Here is a 15,144-nt window from a genome sequence, read left to right on the forward strand (position 1 = left end):
TAGACAAATGCATGTCAGAAGTTTAGAACATAAGCAGCTTGGGATTTTCCAGTTCTTCTTGCTTCTAAAATATAAAGTTTAAGTCGTCCTCTCAGTACAAGCATTACCTTTGTCTTGCATTCTGCACCACTCATCACAGGAGAGACTATATTAGATGAGTAATGGTATTCTACCACTGCTTTATTTTTGGTGACTTTTCAGGAACAAATATGTGCCGCACAATGTACTGTCTCCTATACAATGTACATGTATTGACATCAGTATTATTCAGGAGGAACCTTTGAAATCATGCTCTTAATAAATTATGAATCCATGAACTTCTTCATATGATTTTAATAATACTACTATATATAGTATTGCAGAAAGTGAAACAAATTTTTTACAATTGTAAGAGCAGTACTGCATCTGATTCAGAAGAAATTGAAGGAATATTGCACTTGCCTATTTTTTATGAAGTTTGAGTTGCATTATCTTTAGTGTTTATGTAATATTTTCTAGCTTTTTTTTTGTGAAGTTTGAGTTGCTTAATCTTCAGTGTTTGTGGAATGTTGTCTTTTTGTCTTTTATTTTGACAATGATGTTGCCCCTTCTCTTTCACCTGTTGTTTTTGGTTGGCCCTTGGTATCCCCCTCACTTCATTTAATTGACAATGAAAGATTATATGTTAGTTGCTAAAGTTTCAACAATTTTTTCGCTCTAACATTAACAAGAAACACATAAACTTCTCTATTTCCTTTATTGTTTTATTTTGTGTAGGGAAAGACCTGTTTCTATAAATAACTTACAATATGTACAAATATAAACAAGTCACAGTTCATTTATACTTTGTACAACATTACAAATATTGGACGGACAATTAAAAATCCCATTATTTACCTTAAATATTCAATTAAATAGAAAAATAATAATAATATCCATAACATTAAAAAGAAAGATAATATCATCAAATAAAGTTTGACATGCATCTTATAAGTATTCAATGTCATTTCCTTGTATGTAAAAAATATGCTTTCATAAAAAACTGGAATGTTTGAAGTCTACTGTTATAAAAAAGGAAAAAATAACAATAAACATTTAAAATGTCACAAATTAAATTTGGTCCAAAAAATCAGAAATCAGAAGTACTGAATTTATAAAATTATCTATTTTCCAAATTTCAATAAGATAGATTTTTTTTATGCAAAAAGAAATTATCATTTAGATACAAACACAGCTGCATAGTTAAGAATTATATTTTGAATAGTTATGCATTTGACACCTTTAGGTAAAATTTAATATTGTTTGTTACAAAAACACACACAGATCTTTATCTCTTATAAGCTTAGGACTATTGTACATGTAAAGATATATAAAAATGTCTCTTGTACTTTACAATACCTACTGGTATAATAAATCTAATCTTAATACCCTCAGCTACAGAAATGCCATCTACAAGTATCTATAAATAAATGCATTTTTTAACTATTGTGGAATCAGTATTATTCATTGGATACTGATTTTCGTAGATTTCTTGGGTATAGTTGAACCAAGAAATAAAATGTTCAATGAATGAACTTTTTTCTTAATGCTTGTATGTAGAGTCACTCTGCAAAACAACGAATTTAAGTATCCACGAACATGTAAGTTTTCCTTCCCCACGAAAATTGGTATCCAAGAAAATAATTGACTCTACAGTATTGTCCTACTGACTTTTGAATGAAATGACTATGTCGTAAAACTCTTCAAATGGGATTATTAATGAGGAATTGTTAATATTTCTGTTCATGGATGAAAATAATAATTAGTGAATTACTTTTTAAAGATGGCTTCGAAATCTAAAACTGAAAATATCTACTTATAATTTTTCCAGCAGGTAATAAAAAACATTCAGAGTGTTTTCACATGAGATGGAATGATTTTCTTTAAATACATGATAAAAAGTATAATGTATAGATATTTAAAACCAAGTAAAATGAACATACATATAAGTATTTTTATCATTTATAATTCATAAACAAAGACGACTATGAGCTATTTCAAAATCTTAGCCAAACTATACTAGAAAGAGATTTTATATGTTAAGTACCCTTATAACACAATTTTAAATCATGAAAAATGTATTGTAACATAGCTACATGATGTGATATGACCTACCTTACATAATGATGATTCATTATAATTATTGTTATACTAATTATTTTGTCAATTTCATGGATATAGAATAAATTTTCTATTGGCATTTATGCACACTTTGGCAAAACCATGAAATCAAATATTCCGTGAATCCCTATATAATCAACCAAATTTTTCCCACGAAAAGGGGAGGGGGCACCAGGCCCCTCAGAGCCCCTTCTGGATCCGCCTCTGTAAACTGGGTGGAATTATATAAGGACTACACTAGTATATTATCACAGATAAAACCAGTCAAAGACTGAAATTGATAAATAAGAGAAACACATGTCAAAATCAAATACAAAAGTAATGAAAAATGGGAGATTAATGTCCTAATTAACAAACAATATGTCATGAAATAATGTCAGTTATAACTATTTTAACATGCATTTCTAAGAAAAATAAAAATGCTATCGCTGAAAGATATATAAAATAGCCTTGATATCTAACAAAAATTATAAATAACAAATAATACTATCTACATATATGATTACCTATTTACTTTTTAAAAATAAGTTTATCTACAACTCATCTGCAGATAATAGAGTTTCATTTATCATATTTATATTCCCTCTACACATCCGCAGAATCATGAAACTTAACTGTAAAGTTATAATTGAGAGGTTTATTTTCCCTTACAGGGAGTAGACCCCATTTATGGTAATCTTAGCTCTGACCAACTCTTTTTCCCAGACTGGAACTTCTTTTCCTCAAAATAAACCCCAAAAACATGTCTCTAGAAATGATTTCAAGTCAATTGAATGATTTCTTAACTTAATTAATGGATGGAGGTATATTGATAAGTAAAAATAATATCTATTTACTAGATTATAAGTTTATCTTGCAATGAAAATGAAAAAAGTTAGATATATATTATACATGTCTGCTACTTTTTGTTAATATGATTCAAAAATGGGAAATATTTCAGCTGAATAAGTAAAAAATTCTACTTAAGAAAAATTCTCCACAAATTGATCCTCCTATTCATTAATGAGCTTAGCTTTTGGATAACAATGATTACAGAAAGTGTGTTTTGTAGAATAATATCAACGATTATAGTTTGCCATTGCATGATTGGTATTAGACTCCAACTAAGGCCAGGAACAGACATATGTATTTGGTTCGCATATATCTTAACAAAATTAATCAATAACAACATATTTTCAGGATAAAATTGATATCACTTATATTTTATTTCACTGTATTTTTTCTTCTTACCGACTATTTACCTACTTAACTGACCCTATCTAGGATTCTGTTTTCAGAAATGTATTTTAGCAACAACAAGAACCACCATAACATATTACTACCTCAAATTTGCGGTCGTATAATTGATTTCAGTCTTTTGGATATTATATATGTCTACAATCACGGAGCTGTAGAATACAAACATATTTCCAATACTATTCTGACCACATTTTTTGTAAATATTGTATGAATAATTTCCTTTTTTACACCACTTGTGCATGAAACACAAGCGATTCATTAATTCACCAATCGGAGAACAGGACATACAACGAGCATTAACACCAAATGCATCTTACACCCAATACAAATATTTTGGCACTTCAGAATATCAAAAGATAATTTACATAATATTGTTAAGTATTCATGACAGCTTGGATGAGAAAATCTTGGCTATTCTTTTTGCTTCTTCAGCTGTTGGGAGTTGTCTGCCCTTTGTTTGTCCATTAAATTTTTTCTTGTCCACAGAAAGTTTCTGTTTCATATGGAATGCCTCCTTTGTCTTCCCTTGTTGTCTTTCAGGATCATCAGACACATCAGAATCCTAAATTAAATATAATATACATTTTAAAATTCAAAAATGAAGGACAACTTTGCACAAAATTTGAGAGGATGAGTATAATGACATACTTAAGGATGTACTACAGTGAGGGTTAAGAATATTTATCCAATGTTTGGACTCCTTCTTTTTTTCTAGCTACATAGGGTTAACTATTATGACCAAAAACACCTATTTTTCTTTTCTTGTAAGACTTCTATAGCTCATAAAAGGTCATTTCTGGACAATTATTCTAATAATTTCATTAATTAAATTAAGAGTATAAAAAGATGTCTTCATTTGATTTTACAATAATTATTTTCATTTCTACCTAGAGGGTCATGCCATTTTAAGTGTATATTACACAGAAATATTATGCAAGAAAATGTTTTACAGTGTTGAAAACTACAAGGTAATGTGCATTAATTGGTTAAAACATAAACACACCTTTTCACTATTTGGATGAGAAGGTCCTGACGTAGCTATATCTAGTGCTTTCATTGAAGCTTCCAAATGCTGAGCAGGAAGGAAAAAGTTTGGCATAGCAGAGGTTCTACTTTCACTTTTAAAAGATGACTTTTTAGTTTTTCTACTTTCAAAATCATCTTCCTCATAGTCAGAATATTGGTTAGCATCACTATTCCTTAAGTTAGTGTCAATTTCACTTTCTCTTATTGTTGGCACTGGAGTTGCTGAGCGAGAACTATTAGCACTTTCTACAGATAATTTGGCCTCTGTATGATCTCGAGTCTTTGGAGTTGTTTCATTTGGATAAAAATAATCGTCAAGTTCGTCAACAACTTTGTTATATAAAGCTCTAGGAGATTTTGGCACATGATCACTTTCCGCTGAATATTCAGATCTAGATGGTAAAGATCGTTGACTTCCTGCTGATGACACACGCGACATTCGTTCTCTTTGTGTGACACTACCAGAATTTTCAGACTCTAGGTCAACATTTTCAAGTAAACGATCAGTGTCAGCATCACCACTTCTGTTCAAATCATCAATATTTTCGTGAAGATTTAAATTAAATTCCTCATGCTTGTTACTCTTAGGACTCCATGATGGTTTATATCGTGATCTTTCGTTTTCCTCATCATCTTCATTATCAGAAAACCAGCTATCTTTTTCAACAAACTGTTCTCGTAAAACCTGAGTTCGTTGTGGCGTTCTAGAGTTTGGAACAGATTCAATGTCAAAGAAACTATCCCCATTCATTTTGTCTCTTACATTTGTAGCACTACTATTAATATCATTTGACACCATCTTATCCCTGGGCTTTAAAGTCCGGTGAAAGGAATGATCAGAAGATGGAATTCCGCCAAACTTTCCTGATACATCATTTAGAGTTCTTGGCATAATAACATCTTCATCGCTTCTTTCAGCATCTGAATCATCTTCCTTTTCCTCCTCATCAAGAATATCTCGATAACGATGATAATAATTTGGATCGCCCTCGCCGTCAGATCCTTCGTATTCTGTTTTCTCCTGAATTATACTCATTTCCTTAGGATCGACATGGTTATGTCCATTGCCATTTCCATTTGACGACCTTGCTGAATCAAGTTTGAATGACCCAGTACTTCGTTGTGAATTTTCTCCATGATATAGAAATCCTAATGATGAAGGATCAGAATTTTCCGTAATTTCTCGAGGGGAATAATTGTCTCTGGGAGTCACACCTAATACGGTAGGGTCCCTGGGAGTAGCATTTGAAGTAAATGTGTTTGAAGTTGACAATAATTCATCATCTCTAGGTGTAAACTTCATGTTTATCCCTGTATCAGAGTTATTAGACTGGTCCCTAGGTGTAGAATCACATGCTAATGTACTGTTAGTCTCAGTGAGTCCAACAAAATCTCTTGGAGTTGTGCCAAATCGGAACGTATCAAGTTTATCACTTCCACTCCTATGAGAATCTAAAGCATCATGGTCTTGATATTTCTCACTAGAATGAGTTGCTGAGAAGGCTCCAGAATCTGCTCCCGTTTGAGAGGATTCAGCCTCCTGGGATCCAGTCAACATTAACTCTGCCTCATTTTGCCTTACTGTATCCTGTCGACTCTGTGCAAACTGAAGGGAAGATAAGGTAGAAACACCAGACTGAGTTAGTGAGTTAGCCAACTGTTGTGACTGACATGTGACTGGTATACTTGATCCTGATTGGTTCAAGTGTGGAGTGTCATAAGATGTAACATACTGAGGTGGATGCTGAACATAGAATGAACTTCCTGTTGTTGGTGGAGAGGTTACCAGTTTCTGTTTGAGCTTGTATGTTATCTCGTCCAAGTCCTGCATTTGTTTTCTGAAATAAACATAAAATTAGCAATTAATAAATATTGTTAAGATAATTAAACTTCAAATACTTTATACTAATAATGAGTCTTTCAGCATTAAAATACAATAACTGTAAATGATCAGATTGCTGACAACATATTTATGTTAAATCACTTGGAGGTGTACAGGTTGATAGTTTTGTGGTTGAAAATATTATCTATCTATTTGTAGAAATATGACTTTTATTAGTTTCCAGTAACTGTTCTTTGAAAAATTTGTTGTAGGTTTTGTCTTTGTATTTTTTTTTTGGTGCTAAGCATTGTTCTGATAGGTCCAGCCTTTTCCAACAGATTTTAGATGTTGTGTAAAGCACTGACTAAAATTGTATTAATTCACATTGTGTTATCCGGGCCTTTTTCAGCTTACTATACAGTACTGATATTTTGCTGGATAGTTGTCTCATTGGAAATCCTACAACATCCAACATCTTGTTATATCTAAAGTTTACTTCATTTGTTCAATGCCCACAAAAATCTTTTTCACATATTTTTTTTTTAAAACAACCACAACATAGTTGTAAAGTCTTTCATTTTAGCATAACCATTACACTTAAAAATTTTGGTTGGTTGTGTCGGATCAATAAATGTAGAAATGTCTTTAAAATGTCATTCTCTTTCTTAATTTTTACTATTAGAAACTTGCATTGATGTTAATAAATTAGAGAACATGTACACAGATAGAGGCATCCTGACAAACTTTCTAAGATATACCTAATATATCTATGGAAATCTTTTACTAAGTACTGTATACAACAAACTAACCTGAGTGATGAAAACAAATATGACCTAGAGGAGTCACTGGCACCACCATCATAGTGGGCAGTTGAAAGACTTGGCACTTGGCTGAGGGACGGCACACTGGATGACAGACTTGTCTGAAGAGTGACATTGGACGGGAGAGTAGATACAGGAGATTCCTGATTCTCCTCATGTCTCTGAAGGAATGTTCGTATATTTTCGCTAAGCTGTTGTTGTAACTGTTGATGGTGATTTTGGACCTGATCATAATGTGCATTAAAGTGAGGTAGATTGCTGGTAAAGGGAGCAGTAGTTGTCGGTAGTGACATCGGTGGATCACAGAACCAGATTCCAGATGTACTGACACCAGCAGGTAAACTGGTCGGTTGAACTCCGTGTTCAGATAAGTTGTACTGTGTCACTGAATCCTGTGGACATATGTTTACCTGAAATAAAATAAACATAGTTTTACAAAAATTAAATTTTCTGTAAATTATGATGTCTTGTTTAGTTTCTACTGAATTCATTTACGATCTGTTAACAATTGGTGTGATTTAGATAATTTAACATTTAATGTGTTTTTATGTTTAGATGTTTGGTAAACAATTAAGAATGTATGTAAAATGAAGCACATGCTATATATGCTATATATATGCTGACAATGGATAAATAAATTCGGGGAAAATAAACTATATTTAAAAGATATACAAACTCATCCAGAAAAGATTAACATTCAAGATTAAATATATTGAACTACATAATTCAGGACAAATAATACACAGTATTACTATATTTCTATCTTTAATGGACATTCAATGTCACAAGAGAAAATGTTTGACACTGCAATATAAAAGAAAATATATTAAAGAATTTTTAAGTTAAAAGATATATCTATATATTTAAACAAAAATATTTACCATAATTTGTCCTTTGCACTGGCCATTGAAGTCTGTTATATTGTACCAACCACAAATTGCCTGTAACCCTGACAACAGGGGAGTTAAATCTACCGACACAAATCCTAACACTCGATCAGCTGATTTGTCTGTCAAAGATAATGAAGAATGTTGAACATTGTTAAAACATAACAGCCATGTGAACTGTTGTGAATGCACAGAAATATAGAAAGGCGAACAATCAAATTTACTACTGAAATGGACATTAATTAACTGATTTTTATAGTTTGTTCTAATGTTGTACTGTTATACCACTGTCCCAGGTTAGTGGTGGTTTTGGATCCCGCTCACATGTTTAATCCCTCCACAATGTGTATGTATGTGCCTGTCCCAAGTCAGGAGCCTGTAATTCAGTGGTTGTCGTTTGTTTAGGTGTTAAATATCTGTTTTTCATTCATTTTTTTTTATATAAATGATGCCGTTAGTTTTCTCGTTTGAATTGTTTTGCATTGTCATTTCAGGTCCTTTTATAGCGAACTATGCAGTATAGGCTTTGCTCATTGTTGAAGGCCGTACAGTGACCTGAAGTTTATTAATTTCTGTTTCATTTTGGTCTATTGTGGAGAGTTGTCTTATTGGAGTTCATACCACTACTTCTTTTTTATATTAATTAAATCAAATATTTAAAACAGTCCACTGTTTAAACCAGCTTGATGCTTTTATCTCAGATACAAAATTGAATTAGTTATCTTAACTTTATCTATCACATACCTGGTTCTTTTGAAGCACCATGAGGTTTATGCCAAACTTTGAGCACTAAATTCTGGAATTAAATATTATATTTTATGCTTTATGTAACAAATAACTATAAGTTGCTAGTGATATTTTAATAATGGTAACTTTTTATTTTTTTTCTAGAGTGAGTCCACAGAAAATGTCCTAATGAGTCAACAATTACAAATGAACAGTAGTCAAAATACATGAAGGTCAAAATTTTATTACTTGATTGATTTATACCGAAGCAAATTAAATAATTTGAGCAAAAAGGAACTGAGTACTGTATACATAAAATTTTAAAAACTTTTGATTTTCAAACTGCTATTTAGTTCTCTTATCACACTAACACTTTTATGTTTTTTGTTTGTATTTAACAATAGACAGTGAGTGTATCATTGGGACTCAGATGATGCCCCAACTTGCGTACAAAGTTAAAAAGAAAGGAAACAAATTAAACCAAATGTACAGATTGACTAACAAGGGTAAAACACAGCTACAATGGGGGCATAAAAAATGGTGCAGTTTAAATTTGGTAACTTTGTCATCAGTGCAAACAATATCTGGTCTCAAAATGAATTTTAATATAGTTACCTTATTTTCCTGATACAGTAATTCTGTACTAAGTTTAGTTTCATGTTGATGATCCCAGATGGGACTATCTGAGTTGTGATATACTGCTGTGTAGGACGGAGTTGATGATTCTGAGGTCTGGTAAGACACATAAGCATTGGGATGACTTTCATCAGATCTAAAAGAAAATTACAGATTAGTTCCTGTTTTTAAATTCGTGAAAACAGAACTGCTGTCTACAAATCACTGTTGGAAGTGTTCAATACTTAACAGTATCAAATCAATAAAAATCATACAACAGGTACAATCTTTGGTATCATGATTGAATTACCCTATTAAAACAAAATCTATTATGCCATTGTAATTTGACACTATAGTTGTATTTAAAAGTACTGTAAATTAAAAATCATTATGATAATTTAATATAATGCAAAAAAAACCCACTTTTATTCAGATTTTCATTTCAAATTTGGATAGCATTATTAAGTTTGTATGCAAAGTTTTCTTACATTGAAATAATTTAATTCTGTGCAGCGTGCACAAATGGCAATAATAAATGCTTTTAAAATTTTTGGAAAATCCAGTACTTTGCTTTGCCAGAATGATTTCTAAGAGAAGACAACTCTACCTTGATTTGTCAACAATATGTGGTAAATGCATGGCTCTGTCTATAGAGATCACAACACTAAACACTGATGATTCTTTCTCTTCAACAACACTCAGATTAGATTTCTTAGACTTCTCCTTCTTAAGGCTAGACAATTGGTGGAAGCTGTCATTTGGATCATAATCAGGATCCTCTGTCACTGATTTTTCAGATAACTCGTCTTCCAAATCATCTTCACTTTGATCCTAAAATATCAGAAATATTTCAATGGTTAAATTCTACATTCAGGTTTCACAAAGTTTTTTGATTCTTTATCTAAACATCTCAATTAATAAATAACTGTCATGCCTAGACATTTATGCTGGTAAAAACTATCTTTATGTATCTCAATTGTTGTTTTTGATTTGTATGCACTCTTTGAATGGCATTTCAAAATGTTTAAGGATTTTTTTTCAAAGAAAAAGAAAGAAAAATATAAAAACTCTTATTTTCTGAGTATGCTTAATCTACACTATGGAAGCCAGCAAGGAGGGTAAATTATGAATGAATTCTATCAACAAAACACAAAACATTAAGTAAAAATATTATTTGTGAGTCTTAATCCTGTATTTACCTGATGGAGAGGGCCAAACTGTGGTTTGGAGGTTATATGAGCCCTTGCAAAGGCACCACCTAAACTAGAAGATCCAGGTTTAAACAAGGGATACATTCCACTGAAAGTACAGAAACAAAGACATTTTATCATCTTGTATGAGCTTGCTTTCACTTTACTTATTGTTATGTTTATTTACATTGATATTTGAAAGTATTGTCATTTCTTTTGACTGAATATAAATATATTATATACAAGAAACTGTTAAAATTATTATGCTTGGTCCTTCTATTCATTTCTATATCATTATATATTTGATTTTTTTCACTTTCTGATAAAAAAACTTTCAATTTTTGTTAAAGGAACTTGAAACTATGACTTATATTCAATATAACATTCAGAACCTCTTTTACAAATTCTGGTTCAAACAAATTCTTTATTTTCAGCTCAATTTAAATATGTCACCAGCTTTAATTGATTGTACCTGACTCTATGTTGTTTTCTCCTTTCATCGTTAAGTGATTCCATATCTATGTATGCAGTACCAATTAGCTTGTCTCTATGTTGTGGTTTATTTTTATGGTGCTTACGACTGGCATATGTTACCCAAATTTGGATTTCTAATTTCTCCTCTCGTAAATACCTGTTAATATATTACATCAAATAAAACCTTCAGATTTCTGTATTTTGGTTAGTTAGAAATAGATTTGCAAATTCTCTTGCACTATTCCTACAAACTAAGACACATATATTTATAAAATGTTGTTGTTAAGCTGATGTCTAATTGAGATTCCCCATCATCTTTTATTCTCAACATTAAAAACTACTTTTAAAAACTTTCATAAAAGTGTTATCAAGAGCAATACTTATATCCCCCTTTGAATTATTACAGAAACTAAATATATAATGAAATTAAACAAAAAATGTGAACTGAAAAAATAAATCTAGTATAAATGACCTGTTAGTAAAAACAGTAGCATCTACAGTATTTCATAATGTAGAATAAAAATGAGTATTTGACATCCTTCACAAATATATAAACTATCAATGACTGATTTGATTGATTGCTAATTGTCAAGTGGCAAATTGTTCATGCCTCTATATAAGTTGTCAAATTATATTCAATAACTACAAATTTATAATAATAATATCACTTTGTTTATAAGATGATGAATAAGATGTTCAGGCGTTGTGTAAAAACATTAAGACTTACCACTTATATGGAGAAGTAACCGATATCTGGAAGTTGTGATTGTGATTTAACTGTGATACAATATAACCTTCACTGTTCACAGACATAGGCATAATCTTGGATACAACAGCACCTACAAATAATCTCAATTGTTAATACAATATCACTTTGAAAGGAGTATCTAAAAATTCAATATTTTTTGGGGGGATTGGAAGGCACTATTTAACCCTTGCTCATTAAATTTTACAAATTGAGTGTGTTTCTTTGTGAAAACTTTGTTTTGAACCCAAATATCATTATCTGTTTACTGTTAGATGCCTTCCAGCCATCATACAATTAATTCTGGAATAGCAGTTATAACATTCTACCACTTGTTTGACAAAACATGAACTTTTTGGGCACTTGAATTTTAGTTCTCACAAATGTATTCGTAGTTTCATTACTTCTGGTAAAATGAATATTAATACTCAAAGTTTCAACTGGTTTTTTTTGTGGCAAATATTTTTAAAACAAGATACACTTTTCACGTTTAAATAATGTTGAGACAAGTAATTTATGTTAGAAATAATTTTTAATTGAATTAACGTTTTTTACACACCTTTATCATAGACTTTATATCTAACATAACATCTTGCAGACTTATCCAGACTGTTTTGACCTGTAATTAGTGCATTCTGGACAGGGAAGGAGACTTGGTCTACTGATACTGTCACATTCTGATATCTGCCGCTACCTTCATCTAAAAATAAAACATGGAAGATAATATATAATCCAAATGCTTTCTTTTAATTTGGAATTGACCTACAATTCTACCAAAACTAAATCATAAAATTAAAAAATAAATAATTGTTTATTCAATCTCATCCAAGAATTTCAAGGGTAACATATAATTAAGAAATAAAAGATTTTTTTTATGTATGCACATGAAAATTTGGGTTAATAATCCTCATTTTTAAGTTACATCCAATCACAGAACATTATCATTATTGTGATAGTGATCCTTTCTAAAGGAATGGCCTACATACAAGTAAGCACCAAATAACAGCCACTGACACCCTATAAGAAATAGTCAGCAGAAACTCTTTCAACGCTATGATATACAAAATCAAAAATTCACTTCAAAGGAAGGTAATTACCATCACTTTCCCAAGCGTCTTCCTCCTCTACATTGAGTTCTATAGGGGACCATCCTACACCTCTGGCTGTGTGTATCACTCTCTCCCTATCATTGTGATGAGCAAACTTGACAGCCATCTCTAGTCCTCCTACCACACGTTCTAAACCTCTGTTACCACTGTTTGTCTCCTCTGTATAACTGGTGTCCTCATTCCAACCTGATGGCGGTGAGTTCACGGCATACCAACCAGTTATTCCTAAAACACCAATTTTAATATCTTGACTTAAGCCCTTTAACTTTTCACTACATAGTTTTCCAACATTATTTTTGAGAAAAGATACAACAACAAAAGCATTTGATTTTCAAGCATGGCAAACTGTTCATAAAATTGAGATTGGAAATGGGGAATATGTCAAAGAAAAAACAGCCTGACCAACCAGCAGACAGCAGCTGAAGGCTGGCAGTCATTTACTGGGCAAAAACATTCAACAAAAGCATTTGATTTTCAAGCAGGCAAACTGTTCAAAAAAATTGAGAATGGAAATAGGAAATATGTCAAAAAGACAACAACCCGACCAAATAGCAGACAACAATTAAAACCTGGCAGTCATTTACTTGCCAAATTTATTGACATTTACTTAAATCAATAATTAATTCAATATATACCGGTATTGTACTTTGGTCATATTTTCTGATTCTCTTATCGTAATTATCAGCCTGTCTGTTCATCTTTAATTTTATTCAAATATGGTATCCAAAAAAAGAGGAGGGCTGGTATTACTATGAGTAACTGTTAATATGATACTTCACATTATACATTCAGTCAAATGTGTAAGAGGAAATTTTTTAATGAAAGTGAAAAACAGCAGACTCAAATTTGAATAATATACCTGTTCTGTGAGTTAGTAAAGATGCTAATGACAAAGTTACTGTTCCTAGCAGAACATCTCCAGTCTTTCCTAGAAGTTGTCTCCCTTTAATTCCACTGTCCATATCCTGCAGTAAATGTCTGTCGAAATCTGAACATAAAGAAACAAATAAAATAAAAATCCAACTTATACAACAGTATATTGGAGTTTCTCAATTTAAGGATTTAAAAGATGTATTTATTTATTAAGTTCATGCTTAAAAGTTTCTTACAAATAAGGTTCAATATGAAAGTAAGCTTTCAAACAAAATTTTATGTCCCCTATTTTTTCATAATCTTCTACAAATTTCTTTCTTTAATTATTGATATATGAGAATAAAATATTATGCTTTACAACTGCTATGATGCTTACTCAACATGTCTTAACAGACTGTACTGTGTATGTTTAAATGGAAAACAAAATGAAATTAAGTAATGCCAGGATAAATGGTACAATAAGTAGTTTACCTTAATTAAATTTTACATTTTTTTAAGGGCTGTCAACAATGTTTTTTTTAATTTGTACCTGAGGACATGCCAGGGACTTGATGCCAGATTTCCAGTGTTATTTCTCCACACTCTAGAATTTCAGCTAAGGTCATGGCATCACTGTCTGGTTCTGTCCATAACAAAGGACATGGGAAATCCATATGGTGAGAATATTCAGGACAGAATGTTCTGGCTATTGTTCTGGTTAATCTCTCATCCTGTAAAAGAATGAAAACACAGTTTTTTTAGATTAATTTTTGTAACATTGGTATATTTATTCTTGAGCTATATTCTATAATCAATGAAACCCTGTTTCCTGCTTGCTCTAGATATAGTCATGTTATATGAAATTGTCTAATCTGTAAAGCAGGGGCGGATCCAGCCATTTAAAAAAACTAGAGGCTCCAAAGAGCCTGTGTCGCTCACCTTGGTCTATGTGAATATTAAACAAAGGATGCATTTGAATTCATGACAAAATTGTGTTTTGGTGATGGTGATGTGTTTGTACATCTTACTTTACTGAACATTCTTGCTGCTTACAATTATTTCTATCTATATTGAACTTGGCCTAAAAGTTTTAGTCGAAAATGTTAGTTAAAATTTACAAATTTTATGAAAATTGTTAAAAATGCACTATAAAGGACAATAACTCCTTAAGGGGTCAATTGACCATTTTGGTCATGTTAACTTATTTTTGGGTCTTACTTTGCTGTACATTGTTGCTGTTTAAAGTTTATCTCTATCTATAATAATATTCAAGATAATAACAAAAAACGGCAAAATTTCCTTAAAATGACTAATTCAGGGGCAGCAACCTAACAGCAGGTTGTCCGATCCATCTGCAAATTTCATGGCAGATTGATCTTGACCTGATAAACAATTTAACTCCCTGTCAGATTTGCTCTAAATGCTTTGGTTTTTGAGTTTTAGCCAAAAACTGCATTTTACCCCTATGTTCTATTTTTAGCCATGGCGGCCATGTTGGT

At 31.4% G+C, this 15,144-nt stretch overlaps 1 protein-coding gene across 1 annotated transcript in view; it reads right to left on the bottom strand.

Annotated features, from left to right (window-relative positions):
• Positions 1-717: 717 nt before the first annotated feature.
• The window catches only part of LOC134697826 (C2 domain-containing protein 3-like), a 40,367-nt gene continuing 25,940 nt past the window's right edge, over positions 718-15,144 (bottom strand). Inside the window, exons 32-45 of the mRNA XM_063560112.1 lie at positions 14,196-14,376; positions 13,653-13,781; positions 12,782-13,018; positions 12,244-12,384; positions 11,667-11,778; positions 10,938-11,096; positions 10,475-10,574; positions 9,883-10,106; positions 9,276-9,432; positions 8,679-8,730; positions 7,929-8,056; positions 7,036-7,457; positions 4,382-6,242; positions 718-3,940 (exon numbers count right to left, since the gene is read on the bottom strand). Of these exons, the coding sequence (XP_063416182.1) occupies positions 3,761-3,940; positions 4,382-6,242; positions 7,036-7,457; positions 7,929-8,056; positions 8,679-8,730; positions 9,276-9,432; positions 9,883-10,106; positions 10,475-10,574; positions 10,938-11,096; positions 11,667-11,778; positions 12,244-12,384; positions 12,782-13,018; positions 13,653-13,781; positions 14,196-14,376 (4,083 nt within the window). The 3' untranslated portion in view covers positions 718-3,760. The remainder of the gene's footprint in view (positions 3,941-4,381; positions 6,243-7,035; positions 7,458-7,928; positions 8,057-8,678; positions 8,731-9,275; positions 9,433-9,882; positions 10,107-10,474; positions 10,575-10,937; positions 11,097-11,666; positions 11,779-12,243; positions 12,385-12,781; positions 13,019-13,652; positions 13,782-14,195; positions 14,377-15,144) is intronic.

The sequence above is a fragment of the Mytilus trossulus genome, chromosome 14 (genome assembly GCF_036588685.1).
Source record: "Mytilus trossulus isolate FHL-02 chromosome 14, PNRI_Mtr1.1.1.hap1, whole genome shotgun sequence".
Taxonomy (NCBI): domain Eukaryota; kingdom Metazoa; phylum Mollusca; class Bivalvia; order Mytilida; family Mytilidae; genus Mytilus; species Mytilus trossulus.